Source organism: Phragmites australis, chromosome 10 (assembly GCF_958298935.1).
Source record: "Phragmites australis chromosome 10, lpPhrAust1.1, whole genome shotgun sequence".
Taxonomy (NCBI): Eukaryota; Viridiplantae; Streptophyta; class Magnoliopsida; order Poales; family Poaceae; genus Phragmites; species Phragmites australis.
In genome coordinates this window covers 11,759,358-11,784,321 of record NC_084930.1, presented here as the reverse complement: position 1 = coordinate 11,784,321, position 24,964 = coordinate 11,759,358, and the positions used below count along the sequence as shown (strand labels likewise).

Here is a 24,964-nt window from a genome sequence, read left to right as displayed (position 1 = left end):
GATGTCTGAGCGCAAGAGGCGCCGTACATATATAGGTTGTACAAGATGCTCATGCCATGACTATCTAACGAACTAACAAACTAACCAACTACACACGTATGCTCATAACAAATTTGTCCGCAATACCTACATTTTCCCGACAGATCACAGTCCTAAAAATCTGTTATGGTGTAGCTAGTCTAGTTAGATCGTATTTTGATTGAATATATGTTGTATATCTACTAAGGTATGTCCTGACTGATTACTAATGTCCGTAAATAGCATATAGTGGCATTTTTGGGGCTGGGGTACAATAATTTTTTTTCATAATTTTGCGTAGTACAATAATTATTTTAGAGCAGTACGATGAGTAAACATACATTTTAGTAACTGGAAAAAGAACCCATGGAGGATTAACTTAATTTCATGCCACAGTAGGTTGAAACTTGAACAAGGGCTTGGGGAGGAAATTAAGAAGATGTAAAAGAAATTGATGAAGGGCTTTGACACCTCTATATTTTCAATTTATGGGCATGGGATCATGGGCTTTAGTGGGCCAAAAAGGTTTAGAAAGTTGACCCAATGAGACGGGATATTGACCATGATGTACTATTCACGTCATCGCATGATATATCGACAATCACACAATAAATCATGAGAAGTCACCATTCGATATTTCTTTATATCCCATACGATATGTAGCGCCGTATCACCATTGTTTCACTCCTATTTACATCCTTGTGAGTATAGAATTGCATCATATGCATCGTCGCCATAATTCGCTAGTATTTTACGACCTGTGGGTATTAGAACAATATTGTATCGTCATTATATCACTGCTATTTATAACCTTGCGAGTGTTACAAATGTGGAGAGGTCCCCCCTCTCGATCTCTCCTACAGAGATAGGTGGCCGGAGGGAGGGACAGCATGGTCTAGCGTGTGTGCAAAGGTGTTTCGTGTGTACATGGGAATCCTTTTCCCTTGCTCTCTCTATCTCTTCAGTTAAAGCGATCAACACATGGAATTCCTGTCTCCAAATCTTTATTAATTACTGCCTCATAACCCCCATCACCCTCCTTCCCTTTCCTCTCCCCTCTCTCCTCCTGCACCGGTGCACCCCCATCTTCTTCCTCCGGCCTCGTGTGAGATCCTCTTACATGTGATCATGCACAGGCTGAGAGGGTAAGAAAGGGTGTACTACTTACTCTTGGCAGCGAGAAGAATTGCAGCTGGCTCTCTAACTAGCAGCCATGGATTGTGCAACAACCGGCAGTGGCGACGGCAGCCACCACCTCATCGGCTCGAGGATGGAGGAGCAACGGAAGTACATGTCGGAGTCGAGCTGCTGCCCACGGTGCGGCCACAAGATCGACCGGCTTCTGGTACATCACTTAGATACGACCCGTAACAACTTTAATAGGTTTTTCTGCAGATATGTGCCATGGAGTTGTTGATTGATAAGCTTTTCATGTTGTTGTTTTGATGCATGGGTGTAGGACTGGGTGGGGCTGCCGGCTGGGGTGAAGTTCGACCCGACGGATCAGGAGCTGATCGAGCACCTGGAGGCCAAGGTCCGGTCCGGCGTCGCGGCGGCGCCGTCACACCCGCTGATCGACGAGTTCATACCCACCATTGAAGGGGAGGACGGCATCTGCTACACCCATCCTGAGAAATTGCCAGGTGAATTTAGCTAAAGAGATGGATCTTGTTGTGATGCCTAGCGTTAACGTTTCTAATGTCTTCAAGAGGGGGTTCTTTTCTTGTTCCCCTCTCTCTTTCTTGAAAGAATTTTTCTCTACCTCTTTTAGGATGCAATAGTTTTGTTTTGGAGTTTTGCTTTTTCTGTTTTTTTGGCAGCTTCAGTTTGCACTACTTTCAGTATTCTTTCCTTTTTGTTTCTGTTCATGAATTGTCCTTTTTTTCTTTGGTATGTCTGCATTTGTACTTGATATGCGTATATATTTCTTATTTATGTAAACATTATTAATGTTGTAAACTTGCAAGTTCATTCACTGTATAAAAAAAAGATTGCACATCCAAATCTTCAGTACCGCATCTGCATGTACGTACGACATTAATGTTGTTGTAGCACATCTCTCTCTCTAGAATGAAATGTGGCATGAGATCTTCCCCTATCTTCCAAAGTTAGGTTTTGTCCTCCTCTAAAGGTTGTTATATCCTCCAACAGCCAATGGCCACTTGCATCATCAGTCATCACCCCTCTCTCTTCGTCCCTTTCCCCAAAATTGAAACAACCTGGCAGACAAATGTCGTTGGCCAGCTCTGACCCTTCAGGTGTATGGATGCACCTACACATGCTGACATCCATGGCCATGCAGGTTTGACCAAGGACGGTCTGAGCAGGCACTTCTTCCACCGCCCGTCCAAGGCCTACACCACCGGCACGCGCAAGCGTCGCAAGATCCAGCCGCCCGCCGCCGCCACCTCATCGGCCTCCGCCCCGGCAGTGCAGTCGCAGCAGCAGCAGCAGCAGCAGCAGCGGAGCGAGACGCGGTGGCACAAGACCGGAAAGACACGACCGGTGGTAGTCGCCGGCCGGCAGCGGGGGTGCAAGAAGATCCTGGTGCTCTACACCAACTTCGGCAAGCACCGCAAGCCGGAGAAAACCAACTGGGTGATGCACCAGTACCACCTCGGCGATAACGAGGAGGAGCGCGAGGGCGAGCTCGTCGTGTCCAAGATCTTCTACCAGACGCAGCCGAGGCAGTGTGGCGTCGCGGAAGCCACCGCCACCTCCGCGGCAGCAGCCGTGGAGAGGAGTGACCACTCGGCGGCGCCCATGGCGGCCTCATCCAATGTCAGTGCGGCGTTCCACGGCGCCGCCGGCATTGACGAGTTCAGCTTTGCGCAGTTCAGGAGCAGCTTCGAGGAGGTGAGTCTAATTTATTTGACCATTTTTTCCCAACTAGCTTAGCGATTCGGCTGCTCTACCATGGCATTTTAAAAAGGCCTAGGCCACTATTTGGTTACGAGTTCTCCTTGTAACAAGGGCAGGCCAATTCATAAAAGCAAGGAAGTGACTACCTATTGAGCTCTGGGTCGAATCCTAGGATTTGAATCTCGGTAGAAAAGGGCCGTCTTACTAACGAGCAACACGTCGGTTTCTGTTTGATTCCGGCCATATCGGCCGCTAGGGGAGAGAGATAAAACTATAGATGATGAAAACTTAGAATATTAAGAGAGAATTAGATTAATTATTTTTTGCTTGATTATATTGATATGTGGTTGCCCCTTTATATATAGAGAGTGGAAATTACAATTCTCAATCAATATTAACTTCTAACTTAATTATCTCCTACCAAATTAATCTCAAAGCAATCCTAATTCAATTCGACTCCTAACTTATCTCATATCAAAATTATCTCAAAACAAATCAACTCGAATCCTAATATATATATAAACCAAACTTATCTCCTAATTAAAAGATAAATTTTATCTCCTGCTGCTATCAGTGATCGATCTTTTGGGGGGGGGGGGGGGGAGGAGAAGGAAGAGGAGGAAGAAGAAGAAAAGGAAAAGGAGGGGAGGAGAAGGAAGAGATAGAAGAGATCACCCTTGATGTGGGCACTACATTGCAAGTGGCTGCTGGCGTGGTGATCCTTGGGCCCACACAAGAGGTTGGTCGATTTCAAACTGGCTTTCATTGCTGGTTTTGGAACCGGCAGTGAAAGCCACACCATACAACCGATAGTGAAAGCGATTCTAGCAGCCAAAAAAAAAAAAGAGCCAGCTCGATTTTGAGCAGGCTCAGTTGTCACCATCGCCAGTGCGCTCTGCCACCGTCGGTGCGCTCTGCCACTGCCGTCACGCCAGCTTCGCCTTGCACAAGAAAATGCCGTGGCATGAAGGCCACCACCACATTACACACGATCATCTCCCCGCCCTGCTTGCCGCCACCGTCGCCCGAGCCTTACCGCCGCCGCTGCCCATGTAGAGGAGGTGAAGAGGAAGAGAAGCAACGCCGTAGTAGCTGTCGCTGTCTATGCCTTGCTTTGCTTGCCGCCGCCCTGCTTGCCACCGTCGCCGCCCAGCTTGCCACTACCGCTGCCCACACAGAGGAGGTGAAGAGGAGGAGCAACGCTGTAGCAGCCGCTGCCATCTGCACTTTGCCCTGCTTGCCATTGCCACTGCCCACGTGGAGGAGGTGAAGAGGAGGAGCAGCAGTGCCACAACAGCCGTTGTTATCTCCACCTTGCCCTGCTTGCCGCCCCACCCATGCTTGCCGCAGCCCACACGCCTTACCGCCACCGCCACCCTACTGTCCGCCGCCACCACCCACACCTTGCCGCCGCCAGTGCGGAGGAGGTGGAGAGGAGGAGGATCTCGCGAGGGGAGGAGGCAAATGTGGAGGGGTTAGGGGAGGAGGCCGATGGCTAGTAGTAGGGATCGAAGGAGGCAGCACAGGGGATTGCGTGCATCTATGTCTGAGATAACTATAGAGAGAGAGAGAGAGAGAGAGAGAGAGAGAGAGAGAGAGAGAGAGAGAGAGAGAGAGAGAGAGGGGAGGATATATATGATCGAGAGCGAGACTTAGAACAATCTCTAGAGCCAGACTCGAGCTCTGAGCCAAAACTAGATTGTATAAAATTTTCGAGTCCATGCACAGTTTCACTGTCAGTTGGTATATTAGACCGTCAATGATACTTATCACTGCCAACTCATATTACAGACCGGCAGTGATAATTATTTTCACTGCCGGTTCACACCCATATAAACTTGTACTGCTAGATTTTGTTGTGAACTGGCAGTGATACTTCATCATTGCCGCCTCGTAATGAATCGACAGTGATAGGCCAGTATATAAAGCCTATTTTGTAGTAGTGCTAGCTGCCATGACACTTGTCATATAAGGTATATTGTTCAACGTTGGGTAATTTAAGGGTCGTTCAACTATTCAGGCCTTGAATGGGTGAGATTAATTAAGACAACCAACAAACTCTATATATCTCACAAGAAAACCAAAAACGCCATAAAATTTAATAAGGTCTTAAAACTTGTGCCTTTAGTTCTTTTACAACGACACTGCAGCTGATGATACGTGTCCCTATGTTTTGTGGACTCTTACAACTAGTATATATTTAATGTTTATTAAATATGAACAGTTTATTTTTTTAAGATAGATATGAACAAGTTTTCTTGGTGATGAAGGTTTACTTTTTCCCTTATCACTGAAATATTTTGGTAGGACTAGGATGCGATGTTCTTGTTTGGAAGGGTGTGGTGTTGTCAAGGAAAATGTCTGATCGATGAATGGTAGGGTGAGAAAAAATGCTGCAGCAAAATAGTACAAGCTAGGGTTGAGAACTTGAGGTCTTACCTACATTGATGGGTGTCTCTAACCTACATGCAATGCTGAAGTAACATATAGTTTTCGATCATGTAATTTAATGTGTTGAAATAAGAACAAAGTAGACCAGACAGCTCTATAACAGTACACGATCTGCGTACAATCAATTGATGTACGTTGGTGTTATTTTTGTTTAAAATGCAAGCAACCCTATTTAAGATTGTATGACAAGACAAGAATATCTTTAGAAATCAGCTCACACTACTACAGAACCCATTATAAACGGCGGCTCATCAATGTCGGTTCGACTAAAACCGTCATTGATGCATCATCAGTGCTAGTTCATACTAAACTAGTATCATCAATGCATCACTGCCGGTTTTTAATAATCATCATTACCGGTTTTTAACAAAAACTAACAGTGATAGTATCACTGTTATGAACCGGTAGTGAACCCGAACTCAAAATTTGCTTTCAATTCATTTTTTTTTCACGGCTCACATCCGGTCCACTTGGCAGCGAAATTATCTAAGTCCCATCAGAATCGAGCAGTCCTTATCGGATCCCCTCCCCTCATTTCACTCCTCTCTCTCTCAACCACCTCACCCCGCCACCCCTCCTCTCTAGGCATGGCTGCCGCCCTCTCCACCCCCCGCCCCTCCTCTCCAGGAGCGGTGGATCTAGGCGGTAGTGTGATGACGATGGCCGTGAGGGCGGGAGGGCGAAGGGCGACGACGGCGCACTTACATGGGGAGGCTGCTGGCTTCTACAGGAAAGGAAGGAAGGGGGCCGGGAGGAGGGTCTAGGCTACCTCGTGGACAGCGAGATTGTCAGTTGCGCCCCACCCCTCTTCGTATGCAAATCTGGCAAGGTGGCAGATCCATGGGTGGGGTGGCTTCATCATGCTCACGGGATCCATGGAGGGCTTGTCCTCAACCATGGCGGCCTCGACCACAGCGAGGTCCACGTCGTGGTTGTCCACCATGACGAGGAGTGGAGGGGAGTGGGAAGTTGTGGAGGGCACCCAGCGGCGACTTGGTCGGAGCGGCAATATCATGTTGTGTTTGCCGTTTGTTTTTTGTTCAAGATTATTCTGTATCAGCGACAACTCAAGATTATTCTGTTCTTTGAGTTTGATGTTGATTCTAAAATGTTCTATTAATTCTGGGTGTTGATTTTGAGATTCCAGCATCGACAGTTGGAAGCCGAGGTGGAGGCGACTGTGATTGTGGCAAGGGTGTTAGCTCTAGCTCGACCGGCTCGACATCGAACCGGTTGTTTCATTTTTTTTACTCCTCAGAACACCTAAGTACCAATTTTCACTGCCAAAATAAAGACCACCGGTTCCAAAACCGGTAGTGACGGGGTTTTGGAACCAGCAACAATCACCCTTTTTGTGGTAGTATCAGCTTGCAATTGACTTTCCTAATCGGGTCACCTATCCTATCTACCAATATTCAATAAACTAACAGTATGTACTGACAGATATTAACTCATAATTTCCTTTTTACTGTAACAGAACAGAAGCTGTTAAACGGCTAAGTAATTAATTACTTCACTAATTGCAAATTTAAGCTGTCCAAGAATTGTTCTGGTCAAGTGCTTTTTTGCTTTGACCATCAGTATATAGAAATGCATATAGTTAACTATAAAGTTAATATCTCTATGCTCATCGTGAAAAGTACTTTCACAGCATATATAACTTGGAAAGATATCTAGTGTGCAAACACCCCTTTTGTGACCTGTGACAAAATATTACTAATCGAATTAACAACAAAGATTTCCTGGTTGGTAATTAATAGTCGATTGCCAAATTCTTCAATAGCCTCTACTTAACTTGTAGGTAAGTAAAAAAAAAAAAAATCAAACCGATCTGCAATTGGCCAGTTTTTGCCATTTTGGGTTCATTTGAATTTATTTCTATAGATACACAAGAATTCATATATATATATTCATCCCTACTTCAAGAATGCTTCAAAATCTTGTCACAAACATTCCAAGGTTCTTTAAAAAAAATTATGTTCGAATGCTGTTAAATGGTTATCGGTCTGAGTTACATCTCTCTATGACCCCTAGTGCTCCCTAGTTCGGTCTTTTCTCTGATTAGCTGTCATGGTACCTTATAGACTATGTCGATTGATAACTGAAAATCTTGTATTTGTAATTGGAGGTAGTATTACTTAAAAACTAGTGATTACACTGTGCAAGTAATTGACACGCACAGAGTATACACAGGTGGGCGTGGGAGCGTCAGGTCAGGTTCAAGCTAGGGCTGATGACGAAGTGCATGCAGGGCATCATCATCATCACCTTCACCAGGAGCATGATCCTCGGCATCGATATGCTAACCATGAGCAGCAGCGCATGGCCGCAGCCGCGGGAGCATTCAACATCAGCACGCCGACTGACCCCGTCGCCACGCTGATCACCCCGCCACCGGTGGTTCACCATGGTTCCATCATGCTCCAACCGCCAGAGCCATTTGATCATGACCAGAGTTATCATCATCAGCAGGTAGCTGTAATTAATTTGCATCATACTATCTTTGTTCTCAAATAGATATCGTAATGAAATATGTGCAGTTAAATTTTAAAAACTTTGATTATTAATATACATAAAACTATTATGATTTGACATATAAAATTATAGTAATAAATTTATTACGAAAAATACTTTAACACCATCTAATTTTTATAAACTTTTAACAAAAGATAGTTGTCAAAAGCAATAGTCAAACATGTTTATTGGAGACTGTGTCGATATTATAACTAACAAGTAAAAGAGAATGAATGTAGTATATATTTTTTATATAATTAGTCTTATTATATTTTGACAGGAACGAGTCTTACTGTTTGATTTGATTTTTTTTAATAACAAATTAGGAGGTCGAGCGGCAACACCAACATCAAAAGTTCGATGAACGGTCAACTTCTGGGCTCGAAGAGGTGATCATGGGATGCACTTCAAGGAGGACAAAAGGAGTAGGGGTAAGCACACACACATCAATGGCTCACATATTGATGGAAGTGTTCTTCTAAAGTTGTAGGAATAATTACTTTGACACTACTAGTACATATATAGTACTATTTATTTCCTCTTGTTTCCTGTGTCGTTTCTCTTCATTATGCTACCTTTTAGAACTTTACCATGAAACTCCTTCCGCCAAAAACGAAGTTTTCATGTGTCTAGCACAGTCGGCGAAATGCAAATTGTCCAATAATTTGTCAAACTTGTAAAATTGCAATACTGTCCCCAGTCAGTAAAGAGTGACATTTTGGGACACATGAAGTCAAACTTTTCCTCTTTTGAAATCGGTACATTTATGAATATTTAGATAGCATATAGAAATTATATGTGTACATCGGTCTAAAAAAGTGAGATCATAATATAAGAATTTACTGTCTAAACTCTAAAAAGGGTAAACTCAAATAATTTTTGTTTCGCAATTAATCAAGCATGAATAATGAAACCTACCGGTCAAAGTTGTATTTTAGAGACCACATCAATTTCCAAAGTGTCACTTTTTAGCAGCCTAAGAGTGTATATACCAACCTATATACAGTTATACAAACAAAAAAGTTGGTCAAAACTTAAATAGTTCGAGCACACACATCAAGAACAACAATTTTACGATTGGAGAGTCTTATTCTATACAATTTGAGGACGGCAAATGCATCAAAGTTCACACATGAAAAAATAATAATAATTTGGGAAATCAATTTAGTTTTTCTCCTCTCTTTTTTCCTTGTTCGAAAAAGTCAATCTGATTTGATTTTTTTAACTTTTTTTCCTTTTATTCGTTCAGGAAACATCAGGTGCCAAGGATAGCACAGAATGGCATTACCCATCCTTCTGGCCACCTGACAGCCAGGATCATCATGGATAGAAGAGCAACATCTCTACCACCTTGAGTGGCAGCCAATCTTGGAGAGGCAACCAAAAGCAAACCAAGACCCTGACACCATCATTCCTACCATGATATGATCAGCATACATACAACATATATAGGCTGCAAGGAGTGGCTTCCAAGAAGCAAACAAAAGGCAAAGTTATAGCAACAAAATCCAACACCAACTTTTTACTCTCTCTCTCTCTCTCTCTCGTGTATCTTTCTCTTCAACCAATGCGTCTGGATAAGGGGATGGAAGTTTCATTTGAGTGCTCAGATTTACATGTCTAAAGAGACAAAGATGATGTTGGAGGAAAAGGAAAAGGGAGAATCCGAAAAAGAAAGGTAGAGACATAAAACAAAGGTGACGTCACATATAAGAACGGTCAGTTAACCGTCGGTTGTACACAGAGATCGATGCAAAATCATAACCGCAATCATAGTTCATCCTGGACTTTTTTCCTCAAATTGTCGTTATAGTCTAATAATCAGGGGTCAGGACACCATTATACAATTCATTGCTTTCTGATTGTAATTGTTGGATTGGTTAATTATGCACACCATTTCTTTTCCTTCTTTATTTGTCCTTTTATCATATAGTGAACAAATTAAGAATCTAACATTTGGGAAAAAATGAAATCGAAGGCCTAATTGTGAAGCAGTACTTGTTATTGAGGTGGTCTATTTGTAGATTTAATTGCAAGAATCACAATGGTGCGAACTATCACTAATAAGATACGCGATTTAGGACATAATATGGTTTACAACCTGTTCATCAAATAATGAAAGCATTAATTGCTTCCACTCACAAGCGGACACATCAGCATGGCCATGCATGGAGGGCTGCCAAAGCTTCAGCGAGGGATTCCTTCACCCACAAACGGTAAGGCTGCTGAAGGTAGCAAACCAAACCGTCCCAAAGATTGTAGTTAAGGTGATGCCTTTAGTTCCAAAATATTCCTTTTCCATAGAATATCTTATGTTCTAAAATATCCTCAGTGGCATGCATGAGGGGGAATAAATTTAACCCTATTCTTTCGTGATTCTGTCACATGCAAAAGAACAAAAGCTTGTCTTGTCTCCTACTATAAGCAAAAAGCCTGATCTCATCTCTTACTCCTATATCTTCTTTTTTTTCCCCTTTCCTTTTAACTTTTGTAAAAGATATTGATTGGACCATGCATGGTTGGGCAACTCTCGGTAGAGAACTGCATCTCCCGGCTTCCTGCATGCATGTGTCTATTTCGGATTCTGGCATCTTGTCAGGATCGAAGCTGCCACTGAATTTTCACTTGTGTAGTGGAGGAAGCATATGAGCACGGCATGCATGGTCCTGCAGGAACTGTACGTACGTCCTTTTCAGATTCTTCCATGCTGTGATTATGCGAAATGCCTCCGTCTCCTTTGTCCTTTCAAATATCATATGGTTTGGGGGTGTTTGAAATTAGTGGCGGAGACAGGCCCGTGCTGCCTCCAGCCCAGGTCCTTGGCCAAAAAAAAAAGGAATTGAAGTTACAAAGAGTTTAGGCATGTATTAACTAGCTCAGCCTGGGGGCCAACCCATTTCTGGCTCCGTCCCTGTTTGTAATATAGAAATTTTGAAGGAATTTCATAAAAATAGAATCATATAGGCACATGAGGCCCCTTCAGAACAAAGGAATGGACTCCTAAATTTCCTAAGAAATTCCTTTGGCATGAGGACACATTCCAAAAAAATTTAGTAGGAAATCAAACATGTCCAACCAAATGCAAATTTTTCTTTGAGTCTATATCTTCTCTAAATCATATGTCCTTCCTATGAAGCGTCCAAACAACAAAACTTAACAATTCTTGTGTTTAAGTAGGGGTGAAATCGGATCGGATACGGACAGACATAGCTCATCCTGTATCATATCTTATATTTTTTTCTCAGAGTCGGAGTTAGACATGGATAGTGCTGGATAATTATTTCTTTATCATGTATCCTATCATATTTTTTTTTCTCAAAGTCAGAGTTGGAGCGGATAGTGCCGCAAACTTTTGGTTAGTTGGATAGATGGAAATTTTTCGCATAATTTGTATCCTCACACAACACATTAAACAATATAGGGGTGCAATCAAAGTGAGCATTGAGAGAGTGATCGTTGAGATGTGAAAATAAGAACATTCAATATTATTTATCTACGGATATGTGACAATCTACCAATATATTATCATGTTTTTAAGTGAAATCATAATAGGTTTATCATAACACTTAGCATTAGGATACTTCGTGCATATACCAGTCATCCTGTATCTTATCTTATTTTTTTTCTCAGATCTAAAGTCAGACATGGATAGTGTTAAATAGTGTCAGACATGGATACCAGTCATGCCATATTTGCTTCACAAGCTTTCGGGCGGGTGAAAGGGATCAATGACGTCCTAATAAGGGGAGGGGGTGAATTAGTACATATAAAATTGATCGGCTCCAAAAACTTTATAAGATAAATCTATATCAATTTCTATTTAAAAATGCTTTAGGTTTATATAGTGTGTCTACTCTACCGCTCAAAAGGGTTTGCAACCTATAGCCAATCCTACCAAATTACTCTAGGAAGGTAAACACACAAAGGTAACTTGCAAATATGTAAATGTGGAAACGTAAATAAGGTAGAGAGAGCAAACCCGACAAAAGATTTTTACCCCGTGGTATTAATGGCATAAACGACACCTCTAGTCCATGTTAGAGCAGCCACTTAAGCTATTGCTCCCGATCGGCACCCTCCCGACCCTTGAGCCACCTAGGCCTCAAGTAGGTTAAGCCACCAAGCCACTGTAATATCCCAAATTTTAGCAAATTCAAAATAAAAAATCAGAAAACAATCCAAATAATTTTCAAACTTTTCTCTCCCTCTCCTTGGGCTTAATCCAGTCCAAAATCCCTTGCGCCCGATCCATTCTCTCTTCCATTTCTATTCCTCTGCAGCCTAGCTCTCCCTCTAGCCCATCTCTCCATTTCGCTCTTTCTTCTCTCCCACGTGACAGGCCAGTCCAGCCCACCGTCGCCTTCATCTTCCTCTCACGCTCGCTTGTGACATCCGCTTTCTAGCTAGCCCGGCCCAGCTCAACTAGCCCGCTCCTCCCTCTCTCTCTCTCTCTCTCTCTCTCTCTCTCTCTCTCTCTCTGGCGTGCTGGGCCCACCTGTCAGCCACTTCCCAAGCTCCCGCTCTCGCTCTCACAACCGCTGGCCGAAACTGCCGTGCCCACGATCTTCCTCCGCGCCTCAAGACTCCGCAACGGTCCTATTCCCTCTTCATGCTATAAAATGGCCTCCGTATCACCTTGCCGCCCTCCCGTTCTCTCTCCACCCTGCTGCCCCAAATCGCACCACCGCCATTGCCGACACGCAGAGCACCACCGCGCGCCGTCCACCGTGTCCGAGCTCTCCCCAGCGACTCCAAGCCTGCTGTCGGCTTCGTAGGAGCACGGGGGACCTTCTCCACCGCTCCTCGACGATGTTCCATCGCCGAAAGCCACCCTCCGCTGTGCTCCGGTGAGCACCGTCGTCACCTCTCCACCGATAGCCTTCGTTGTTGCACCCTGAGGCTTTCTGACCCTCACTTCGACACCGCAGGACCAAGGTGACCTCCTTGACCCTGAATTTCCTCTCTCTGTCACCACACAGTCGCCCCCGCCGAGCTCCAACCTCGCCGCCGCCATCTTGCCGTTGCCAGCCTCCTCTGAGCTCTCTTTGGCGTGCGCAACCACCGAGGTGACACCCCCTGCCCCTTCTTGTCCTTTTGCACCGTTCCCCGTCGACTTTGGTAGCTGTAGCTCGGTATCGCTTTCCTCCGGTGAAGCTACGACGAGACTCGAGGCGGCGCTGCCTCTTTCCTATCGCCGTCGGCTGCCAACTCCCCCCCCCCTCAAACGCCTTCGACCATCCGATCATTGATCAACAGCCACGATTAGACCCTCTCGTACCCCTTCGCTAGCCAATTAGAAGCTGCCATGTGGCAACATAATCCCAGTTGGATTATGTAGTCCATGACAGCATGCCACGTGGACGTTTTTGTCCCATGTGGCAAGCCACATCAGCCAACCGAGCCCGGTCAACAACCCTGTCAGCATGCTGACGTCAGCATAATGCCATAATTAGGGTCTTACAAATAAAAATAAATATGTTAATGATTTTTAATAGGTAATTTTGCATTTAGGCCCCTAAACTTTTTTGATTTTACAAATAAGCCCTTATCAGCCCTATAATTTTACTTTTAACCCCATGTAGTTTTATTTATTTACATATAGGTCCCTAAAAATTTATAAAGAAGTCCTTGAAAGTTTTCATTTTTATTGAATAGCCCTATTCTTTTGCGGAAAGGTCCATGTAGCTTTAAACCTTTATAACTTTTTCTTTATAGCTCTATTTTAGACAATTCTTGCGCTCCTACGATCGTAGTAGCGAGTACTTTCCGTTAGTAAGCTTTTTATAGTGCTTTGCTACTATTTGGTGTACTGTTCTTAAAAATTTGTACTTGCTTATTTCTGGTGTTCACGATTGCAATAGGAGATGAGCAGTTTGTGAACTTGCAAGACCAGACTTTTGAAGAGTTTGAGCAACCCGCTGTTAAAGGAAAGTGTCCTTAATCACATTGACCCTATTGTAGGAAAGTGTGTCTTTTACTTTTAGTTGCATGCTTGTCAATATAAATCCCATTGCTAGGGTTTACTAGATTCTTTTATGATTATCATTGTCACTTGTGTTATAGTTTGAGTGTCAAGGGTAGAAATGCTTAGTCATGCTGTTGAGTTGCGTGGTTTAAATATTAATCTGTTTAATGGTCTATGCAACATGATCTGGTCTGGTAACCTTGGTAGCAACATGGATACCTAGGGACTTGGGCAAGTGGACCACCAGTGCTTGTGATGTTATGGTATTCTCTGGTTGACCTGTGGATGTGTTCCAGGTGGTTTGGTTATTCTGGTACTCATGATGGTTAATTTACCCCTGTGGTTAGTGGTAGTCTTGCCCGAGTCAATGGCTAAGGACCAGTTCATGGACATGTAATCCGGCACAACAGCACAACTATGAGGCTTATATGGGTACGGTATGGCCAAGTAATTAGATATTCTCCCAGTACTGTATGGGCTATATGGTGGTGTAGGGTGTGGAAGGGGTGTAGTGAAAATAGCCTATTAGGTCATGATTATGATTTTGGTGATTAATGACAACATAATCATTAGGATTAACATATTTGTCAAGAATACATGTTAGTAGGTCTCATAGATGAATACATCAAGAAGCCACCACAACTGAGACAAAATTTGATTGAATTAGAGAAGTCCCAAGAGAATTGACCTCACCAGAAGGTCCAGTACACAGGAGTTTGCACTCACCAGAGCATTGTGCACAGAAGCTAATAGCCTTACTGGATAGTCTGGTGCTATGTGTGTTGAACTCACTAGAGTATTTCTGATAAAGGGGGAGAAGACTGAGGACCTCATCGAATAGTTCGGTGATCTGCACAGGGTAACACTTGAGCATTTCTTGCAGAGAAGAATGCAAGTGCAGAAGACTGAAGATCAACCCACCAGAAGGTTCGATGCTCGGTTTGTGCACACCAGAGTATGGCACTAGAGCATTTCTTGTAGAGGCGATTGCAATTACTGAAGAATGAAGATCAACTCACCGGATAGTCCGGTAATCACAGAGAAAGTTGCACCGGAGCATTTCCAAGAAAAGAAGAGAAGGTTTAACTCATCGGATGGTCTGGTGTGAATGGAATGAACATCGGATGAATGCACCGGAACATTTTACACAGAAAGACTGCAAAGGCTCGGCTGACTCAAGATAACTTACCGGAAGGTCCGATGATGGATTTGAAGGCACACCGGAGTGTCCAATGTTCACAGAGGTTGTGAGTGGAGTTTCAACGGCTAGTTTTGATTTTGTACTCACCTGATGATCTCGTGTTAGTACTACTGTTCTCACCGAATCATCCGGTGTTAACAGCTTTTCTGAGCTGTAGGGAAAACGACTAGTTGGCGGGTTTGAGGCTATAAATACCCCTCCACTCAGTCATTTGAAGGTTTGGTATGCTGCTGGAGTCTAGAGGAAGCTCAATTTAATCAAACTTTATCCTAGCTGTGATGGATTCTTGATGTATTGCATCCATGAGACCTACCAACATATATTCTTAACAAATATGTTAGCCCCAATGACTATGTTGTCATTAATCATCAAAATCACAATCATAATTAGTTTTGTGAACTGTGTGAACCCCTCCAGAAGTATGATGGGAACTCGGGCATCAATTGTTCCAATGTCACCACAGCTCCAAATGGATCTCCCGAAGCCACTCCATCCAGAAAATCCGAAATACGCCACCAAAACTTGCCACTAGATATCTGAAATCACCGTGGTGGTTCATTGATAAGATAAACATGCACTCCTTTCGTCATGTGAAGATGAAAGCATGACATCCTAGGAACAATGATGATGAATAATTTTCCATCCTTGCACACTACGAACCCCTCTAGGTTCACCCGGAACCCATCATAGGAAAGCGATGGGAGATTACAGAACCATCCGATCATCGAGTTAATTACCCTACCTTTGATCTGGGGCCCTCGCTTGATGACAATCAAGAGCCCATTCGAGGCCCCAATCATCTCCCAACTATCGCTGACTAAACCTCGAAAATGAAGGTAAATAACTACTTCACTTCCCATGTGATGGACCTCCACCAAGTCATCCTCGTGCACGAACGGTCCTTTCAGGATCCAAGGAGCAAATTCCACTATCCTAAGCACTTCATGCCATGAGGTGCAGATACAACGAAAGAAGGCAAAATCTTCTGGATGTCGTAGTTTGTTGGAGATAGTGTCGAGCACCCCCAAAGGCAAAGTCGCCCAATCGGGAGTTTCTGCCATAAGAACCAAGGTGAAAGATGAAGTCTTTGAGTAGAATGCAAACAATGGTGGATGAATTCGAGGGGCGAGACTGCAGAGGAGGCAATGAGGTTAAGACAATTATGGTGAAGTTCTCCCCTTAGATAATTAAATAGGCCTTGCCTCAAGATGAGACTCAAAAATTGTTTCCGCTTTGAATAAAACTATGGCGCTTCGATAGGTGAAGGGGTGACGTCCTGAGAGGGGGTGAATTAGGACACTTATAATCTATTTAGCTCCAAAAACTACACAATGTAAACCTATATCAATTTATATCTAAATGTGCTCTAGGTTTATCTAGTGTGTCTACTCTACCGATCAAAGCGCTTGCAACCTATCTAAGAAGGTAAATACAGAAACATAAATAAAATAGAGAGAGCAAACTCGGTACAAGGATATTTATCCTGTGATATCGATGGAATGAATGTCACACCTAGTCCATGTTGGAGCTCCACAAAGGATATGCTCCTGGTCGGCACTAGATCACGGCTCTTGAGCCACTAAGTCACAAAGACAAGGCCTCCACCTGGATGAACCACCAAGCCACCAAGGTAAGGTCTCACCACTAGCCTCTCTTTCGGTTCTTTGCCGCCGCGATCACTTCAGAGCTTGAGCCACCAAGGCAAGGGTCTCCGTGTCCCTGTACATGCTTCTCGTCGCCGCTCCACACCTAGTCGGAGGGTCAACAAGTTTACCAGCGAGTCACAAAACTCCAAGATGCTGATGTACCAAGAGGTACAAGCTTGGATCACTCCTTGATCCACTCTATAGGCATCAATCACCTAGCAATACACTCTCTAGGCCTACAAGCACTAATCACTCTCTCATGGTGTGCTTAATCACCTTGAATGATCACTTTAAGCACTTTGGTGGCTTGAATGTCTTCTCATGTGTACTTGAACTTCTCAGGATTCCGACAACCTTAACTGAGTGGAGGGGTATTTATAGCCTAAAACCCGCTCACTAGCCGTTAACACAATGGCTCAGAAAAGTTGTTAACAGCGGATGATCCGGTGAGAATAATAGTACTAACACCAGATCATTCGGTGAGTACACTCTCATAAACTAGCTATTGGAACCCGACTCAAGCCTCTTTGAACACCAGACACTCCGGTGTATACTTCATCTCTATCACCAGACTATCCAGTGAATATATACTTAGCATACAAGCCAATTGCATCCTATCTGTGTAAATTGCTCTGGTGTAAGCATCCGGTGCACATCACTTCATCACCGGACTATCCAATGCCTTGAACTTCATTCTGTCTCTTTGCACTATTCATTGACCGGTGTATTGTCTGGTGTAGCCTTGCTTCAGCACCGGACCTTTCGGTGTGTTGATCTTTGATCTTCCATGGCTGCAACCTTCTCTGATGGAAATGCTCCGGTGTATATCTTCCTCTGATCACCGGACTATCCGGTGGGTTATTCTATTCTGCCTTCTGGACAGAAACACTCTAGTGTTGCCATACTTTGATCACTGAACTATCCGGCGAGACTTAGCCTTTATTCTTCAACATGGCACCCTTCTCTGGAAGAATTGCTCCAGTGAGCGCACTTGCTAATCACCAGACTTTTCAGTGAGGTCTTCATGCCTCTCTCCCCCTTTGTCAAATATGCTCCGGTGAGCTCAGCATCCACAACACCGGACCATCTGGTGAGGCAAATGTTCATGGGACTTCTTCAATTCGACCAAACTTTATCCCGACTGCGGTGGCTTCTTCATGTATTGCATCCATGAGACCTACTAACATATATTCTTGATAAACATGTTAGTCCCATTGATTATATTGTCATTAATCACCAAAATCATAATCATGGCCTAATAGGGCCATTTTCGCTACAATCTCCCTCTTTTTGGTGATTGATGACAACACAACCAAAGTAAGTGGTAAATAATAAATGATACAAAATGTAAAGATTATAAATGAGCACAAAATCTTACCACATTGCTTGGATGCATGTTCTTACCACTTACTCCCGTTTTGTTATGTCTCCCCGTTTCTCCATCACCACTATCTCCCTTGATCGACCCATGCAAGTGCTTCTTCTTCTTCTCCGCTTTTATCAAATTCGGCATTCCTAGACATCTTGCTAGTTGCTATAATCTCCTCCAAATTGTCCATCTTGCAACTTGCATCTTGCTTTGGTCATCAAAACTCTCCCTCTTTTTCAACAATCTCCAAAAAAAGGTAATATGCACATGTTGAACTCAAAGGGAAAAAACATTAGAGCACATGGGAGAGAGATTCATAAATCATGATCCAGTTAAAAGGATACCAACTGTATGGATATCACTACAAATGAATGATACCAATTATAGGCTATGAAAGCACATGGATCATAATTTATGAAACTCACATAATATGGTCTAAACTCCCCCTATATGTGTGCATACATACAATGAGAAAAAATATATGCACAACTAGACAATATGTCAAGATAGAAAGTTTAAGCTATATTATGTATGTAGGTAGCTTAAATGAATAAAATATTTGACAATGATACCAATTGAAGCATTTAAGAATTGCATACCTCCGGGGACAAATAGTTTTCTCCATGAGACTACAAAAGATACAACTTGCAACACATGTTAGTCTCAAAATCACAACCCATAGGATATACTCTCTCTAAATGTATGCATACAAGTGTTGAATACTTATGAGATATGCGCACTTGTTTTTGAAAACAATGAGGATTTATCCTATAGATTGGAATATGGAACATGAAAGATACCAATTGTAAAAACTAGTGCCATGAAATGAACCTACAACTAATAAACCATGTAGGTTGCTTATGGGTTTGAGATAACACAAGCAAACCTACCATATGAAAACCTATACTAGGTATTGTAATAAATTGAAATAAGCATATGCAATCCTAGATAAGGCAAATAAGCTAGAAGCAAAAAATAAAATGCATGAACATAAGTCTAGGTATTTGGGTATATGATGATCATGATTTTTATCAAAACGCCCAACTTGTATACTTGACTTCTTTGCTTGAACCTTCACTTTGTCTTGTGAGCTAAGTCTCCAAATCCCCATAGCTGCTTTGGGGCATCAAGTCTTCTTTGGAACCTAAACTTATTGGGAGCCCTTCATATTGGTGATGACTTCCTTAGGCGTCTAAATGGGTTGGTTCCACCTTCAATCCTTTCTACCAACCATGTGTGCAATCACCTTATCATTGTTCTTCTTCTTGAGCTTGTAGTGGTTGCTTTTGATCTTGTTCTTGTAGTTGGGATTGGTGTAGAGGTTGGAGGTCTTGTTGGAGAGGTTCATCATCTTCTTCTTCTCCTTGGTCTCCTTCACTTCTTTGCATTGAAAGGACTTGTGGCCTTCTTGATGGTATTTGAAGCTTGTCACGGTTGACCCCTCCGTAAGCTTCTTCACTATGAAAGCACGGTTATCTTAAGGAGGTTGGACACGTCCTTTGCCTTTTAAACTCGCCAAGTCCTTCTTGAGCTTCTCCACTTCTTGCTTAAGCTCATGATTCTCTTATGCAATAAGGTTGTTAGATGATTCTACAACAACATTCTCAACACAAATCTCATTGCAAATGGGTGAGATAGATAAAGAAATTAAATCATCATAAGAAGTAGAAGCATCTACTTTGGGATTGAAATTAAATAAAGAAGTAGATTGCTTCAAAAGGACCTTAGTTTGAGATTCAATGCACTCAAATTTAGCCTTAAGCTCATCATTCTCCTTGTTTAGCAAATTGAATTTGCTCAATAATAGCTCATAATTAGAAACAAAGGTAGCATGGATGTCATTAAGTTTATTAAATTTCTTGACCTATTTTGATTGTTTCTTAAGGGCTATTTGTTACTCATTGATCAAATGAAGGAGTTCATCATAGGAAGGAGAATCCTCATCGGATTCATCATCACTTACATCATTATCCATACCTTTGGTCATAAGGCACTTGTGAGATGACTTGCGCGATGATGATTTGTGTGATGACGACCTTGAGGAAGAGTTTTTCTTTGAGGGGAGGATGGTGAATATTTCATCACTTGATCTTGACACTTCATCATCGCTCACCTATCTTCCTATGCTTGCGAATGTCTTGGCTCTTCCCCTTGTCTCCCTCTTGTTCTCGATCTTGTTCTTTTCCTTCATGATATGATCAATTGTGTTGACCAAGTCTTCAATAGAGATAGGATGATCAACCTTGGCATTAATCCTCTTCATGTTCTCCTCTAACTTTGAGAAGATCTTGGCCATCTTATGATCAATTTCTTCATCACTTGATGTGCTTTGATCATCCTCTTCATAGCTCTCTTCATCTTGATCACCATCATCTTTGCTTGAGCGTGACTCTTGCTCTTGTCTCCTCATCCTTGCCTTCATATATTGTCTTTGAGTTTGCTTGCTTGTGAGAGCAAGGTTCTTGGTGTCGGATGAGGAAGAAGCTTACACTCCCATGTTCATTGTCATCTCATAGGCGGTGATCTTGCCGAACACTTGACTTGGAGTCATCTTCTTGATGTCATTGTTTTCGTAGATGATGGAGAATATCAACTTGTACTTCGGAAGAAGAGCTTGAAGTATTCTTCTCATCACTTGATCATCTTCAATTGACATCAAACCTAACTCATTGATCTCATTAACAAGAATGTTCAAACGAGAATACATATCATTAGTACTTTCATGGGGTAATTGCTTGTTGTCATTGAGCTTAGTAACAAGCACATCATATTTATCATCGCGCACATCCTTTGTGCCTTCATGTATTTCAATGAGACTTTTCAAAATATTATGTGCATTGGTGAGAGAATAAACACGATTAAATGCATCAACATATATAGATGGTAAAAGGATACTCTTAGTCAATGCATCTAATTGTCTCTCTATGTTGATGATGCGAGGTTTCATCCATTCCTTGGTGACTCTCCAAACATTCAACACTTGGGCTTGCAAATAACAAGACTTTAGAATTTTCTAATGTGGGAAATTTGTGCCATCGAAAAGTAGAGCACTATAGGAATCCATCCTAACTCCGGACGTCACAACTCACTAGGCGGTTAAGCCTAACCGATCACAATGAGACTAAGGCTTAAATGCCACTTGAATTGGTGAAACCTTGTAAAAGGTGTGAAGCTCTAACACAATTTGTAGAGCTAGATGTGAGCCCTAGCTCTGATATCAATTGAAGAGATTAGTGACATCTAAGAGGGAGGATGTATTAGGACACTTAGAATCTATTCGGCTCCAAAAACTACATAAGATAAACATATATCAATTTCTATCTAAATGTGTTCTAGGTTTATCTAGTGTTGTCTACTCTACCGATCAAAGTGCTTGTAACCTATCTAAGAAGGTAAATTGCAAGAATGTAAATGCAGAAATGTAAATAAGATAGAGAGAGCAAACTCAGTGCAAGGATGTTAATCCCATGGTATCGATGTCATGAATGCCATACCTAGTCCACATTGAAACTCCAAAAAAAATATGCTCCCAGTTGGCACCCGGTCACGGCTCTTGAGCCACCAAGTCAGAAAAGACAGGGCTTCCACCCGGATGAGCCACCAAGCCACCAAGGCAAGGTCTCACCACCAGCCTCTCTTCCGGTTCCTTGCCACCGTGATCACTTTGAAGCTTAAGCCACCAAGGCAAGGGTCTCCATGTCCTTGTACATGCATCTCGTTGTCGCTCCACATCAAGTCAGAGAGTCAACAAGTTTGCCGGCGAGTTATCAAGACTCCAAGGTGCTGGCGTACCAAGAGGTACAAGATTGGATTACTCCTTGATCGTACTCTCTAGGTAGCAATCACCTAGCAACACACTCTTTAGGCTTATAAGCACTAATCACTCTTTAATGGTGTGCTTAATCACCTTGAATAATCACTTTAAGCACTTTGATGGCTTGGATGTCTTCTCATGTGTGCATGAACTTCTCAGTACTCCAGCAACCTCAAATGACTAAGTAGAGGGGTATTTATAACCTCAAACCCACGCACTAGCCGTTAACCCAACGGCTCAAAAAAGTTGTTAACACCGGATGATCCGGTGAGAATAATAGTACTAACACCGGTTCATCCGGTGAGTACACTCTCACAAACTGGCCGTTGGAACCCCACTCAAGCCTCTATGAACACCGCACACTCTGGTGTATACTTCATCTCTATCACCGAAATTTCTAGTGAATATATACTTAGCATCTGAGCCAATTGCATCCTCTCTATGTAAATTGCTCTAGTGTAAGCATCTGGTGCCCATCACTTCATCATTGGACTATCTGATGCCTTGAACTTTGTTCTGCCTCTTTGCACTGTTCATTGGCTGGTGTATTGTCTTGTGTAGCCTTGCTTCATCACCGGACCTTCCAACGTGTTGACCTTTGATCTTCCATGGCTGCAACCTTCTCTGGTGAAAATGCTCTGGTGTGTATCTTCCTCTGATCACCGGACCACCCGCGTGTAGGATTTTTGCAGAACTCGTCCAATTCAAACTTCCTTGAACTCCTTCTAAAAACACTCTAGCATGTTCAACTGCTTCAGTGTCGGACCATCCGGCATGCAGAGTTTTTCCAGAACTCATCCAATTCAAACTTCTTTCAGTTATATCTTCTCTTCAACTCATCCATGGGCTTCTCTGAGCTACCTAGTGCTAGAATTTCTCAAGTGTGCATTAATGAGACCTACTAAAGCATATACTTGACAAACATGTTAGTCCCATTGACTATGCTGTCATTAATCACCGAAATCACATATATGCCCTAAAAGGGTCATGTTCGCTATAATCTCTCACTTTTTGAAGATTGCTGATGACACAACTAAATCAAGTGGCAAATAATAAATGATACCAATTGTAAAGGGCACAATGTCTTACCTCTTTGCTTAGATGCATGGTAAGAACGACCAATGATACCAATTGTAAGTGAAAGATCCCATACCTGTCATACCTTGTTTTTACCTTCACTTTGTCCCTCTTTCTTTATCACCACTATCTCCCTTGATCGAACCATGCAAGATCTCCTTGATTTGCACACTTCTTGCCATGATATACTTGTAATCCTTCCATGCGCACTTCTTGCATCATGCTTCTCCCTTTGTCAACAATCGTGCATCTTACTTTGGTTGCCAAAATTCTCCATATTTATCTACAATCTCAAAAAGACAACAAACACATGTTAAACTCAAGAGAAAATGTTATAGCACTCGGGAGATAATTTTATAAATTATGATCCATTTGAATAGTACCACTTGTGATGTGAAAGAGTTATGGGGATACCATTTGAAAAAATATATATTACAATTCATGAAACTTGCATGATATGATCTAAACTCTCCCTATATGTGTGCATGTATATGATGAGACGCGCTTGTGACTACCACTTGTTGGTGTGTAACATATGCAGAACTAGACAATATGTCAAGATAGGAGGTTTAAGTCAAATTATGCATAGAGATATCTTAAAAGATCAAATGAATTGATAAAGATACCACTTGAAAAATATGTTAGTCTCAAAATCATAACACATAGGATATGCTCCCCCTAAATATGTGCATACAAGTGTCGAATACTTATGAGAGACATGCACTTTTAATTGATAACAATATGGAAGGGTACCTTGTAGGTTCGATTCATGACACATAAAGGACACTGCTTGTACAAATATGACATGAAAAGAACCTATAACTAATAAACAATGTAAGTTGCTCATGAGTTAGAGAGAAACACAAGCAACCTACCATATGATAGAAAAACAAAACTAAACTAGGCATTGCAAGGATATGAATTATGCACCGACAATCCTAAACAAGACAAATGTACTAGATGCAAAACAAAAAGCATAAACAAAAATCTCACTATCATTACCTCTTTTACCTTTAGATGGGGGATTTTGGTATATGATGATCAAGATTTTTATCAATGCGTCCAATCTTGTACACTTGGCTTCTTTGCTTGAACCTTCACTTCATCTTTTGCGTGAACTTTCTAAATCCCCCGAACTGATCCATGGACTTCAAGTCTTCTTTATAACCCAAACTAATTGGGGTCCCTTCATATTGGTGATGACTTCTTTGGACATCCAAATGGGTTGGTTCCACCTCCGGTCCTTTTGCCCAACCATATGTGCAACCACTTTGCCATTGTCCTTCTTCTTGAGCTTGTAGTGGTTGCTCTTGGTCTTGTGGTTGATCTTGTAGTTGATCTTGGTGTAGATGTTGGATGCCTTGTTTGAGAGGTTCATCATCTAGTTCTTCTCATTGGTCTTCTTCTTCACTTGCTTGCATTGGAATGACTTGTGGTCTTCTTGATAACACTTGAAGTATGTTATGGTGGACCACTCCGCAAGCTTGTTCACCATATTATCACAGTTATCTTAAGGAGGTTGGATATGATTATTGCCCTTTAATCTTGCTAAGTCCTTCTTAAGCTTCTCCACTTCTTTCTTTAGCTCATTATTCTTTTGTGCAATGAGATCATTACATGATTCTACAATAATATTCTTAGCATATGTCTCATTGCAAAGGGGTGAGCTAGATAGATTAATCAAATCATCACAAGAAGTATAAACATCTACCTTATAATTGAAATTAAAGAGAGTTGGATTGCTTCAAAGGGGCCTTAGATTGAGATTCAATGCCCTCAAGTTTTGTCTTAAGCTCTTCATGCTCCTTGTTTAGCAATTCATGTTTGCTGAATAATTGTTTATAATTACAAACAAAGGTAGCATGAACATCATTATGGGTATTGAATTTCTTAAGTTCTTTAGCTTGTTTTTTTAAGGCTCTTTGTTGCTCATTGATCAATTTAAGAAGTTCATCTTGAAAGGGTGAATTCTCATCGGATTAATCTTCACTTATATCTCTTTCCATATCTTTAGTCATAAGTCACTTGTGTGATGATGCCTTATGTA

At 42.2% G+C, this 24,964-nt stretch overlaps 1 protein-coding gene across 1 annotated transcript; it reads left to right on the top strand.

Annotated features, from left to right (window-relative positions):
• The first annotated feature begins 800 nt into the window (after positions 1 to 800).
• On the top strand, positions 801 to 9,750 carry LOC133883712 (NAC domain-containing protein 75-like). Its single transcript, XM_062323129.1, has 6 exons — positions 801 to 1,363; positions 1,478 to 1,661; positions 2,321 to 2,874; positions 7,525 to 7,803; positions 8,172 to 8,276; positions 9,095 to 9,750. The coding sequence occupies exons 1-6, from the start codon at positions 1,232 to 1,234 to the stop codon at positions 9,173 to 9,175; spliced, it is 1,335 nt and encodes a 444-aa protein (XP_062179113.1). The 5' UTR covers positions 801 to 1,231; the 3' UTR covers positions 9,176 to 9,750.
• Positions 9,751 to 24,964: the final 15,214 nt, after the last annotated feature.

Coding starts and splice junctions, on each gene's coding strand:
- LOC133883712 (XM_062323129.1), top strand. CDS start 1,232: ATGGATTGTGCAACAACCGGCAGTGGCGACGGCAGCCACCACCTCATC. Junction 1,662..2,320: donor CCATCCTGAGAAATTGCCAG/GTGAATTTAGCT, acceptor ATGGCCATGCAG/GTTTGACCAAGGACGGTCTG. Junction 7,804..8,171: donor AGAGTTATCATCATCAGCAG/GTAGCTGTAATT, acceptor ATAACAAATTAG/GAGGTCGAGCGGCAACACCA.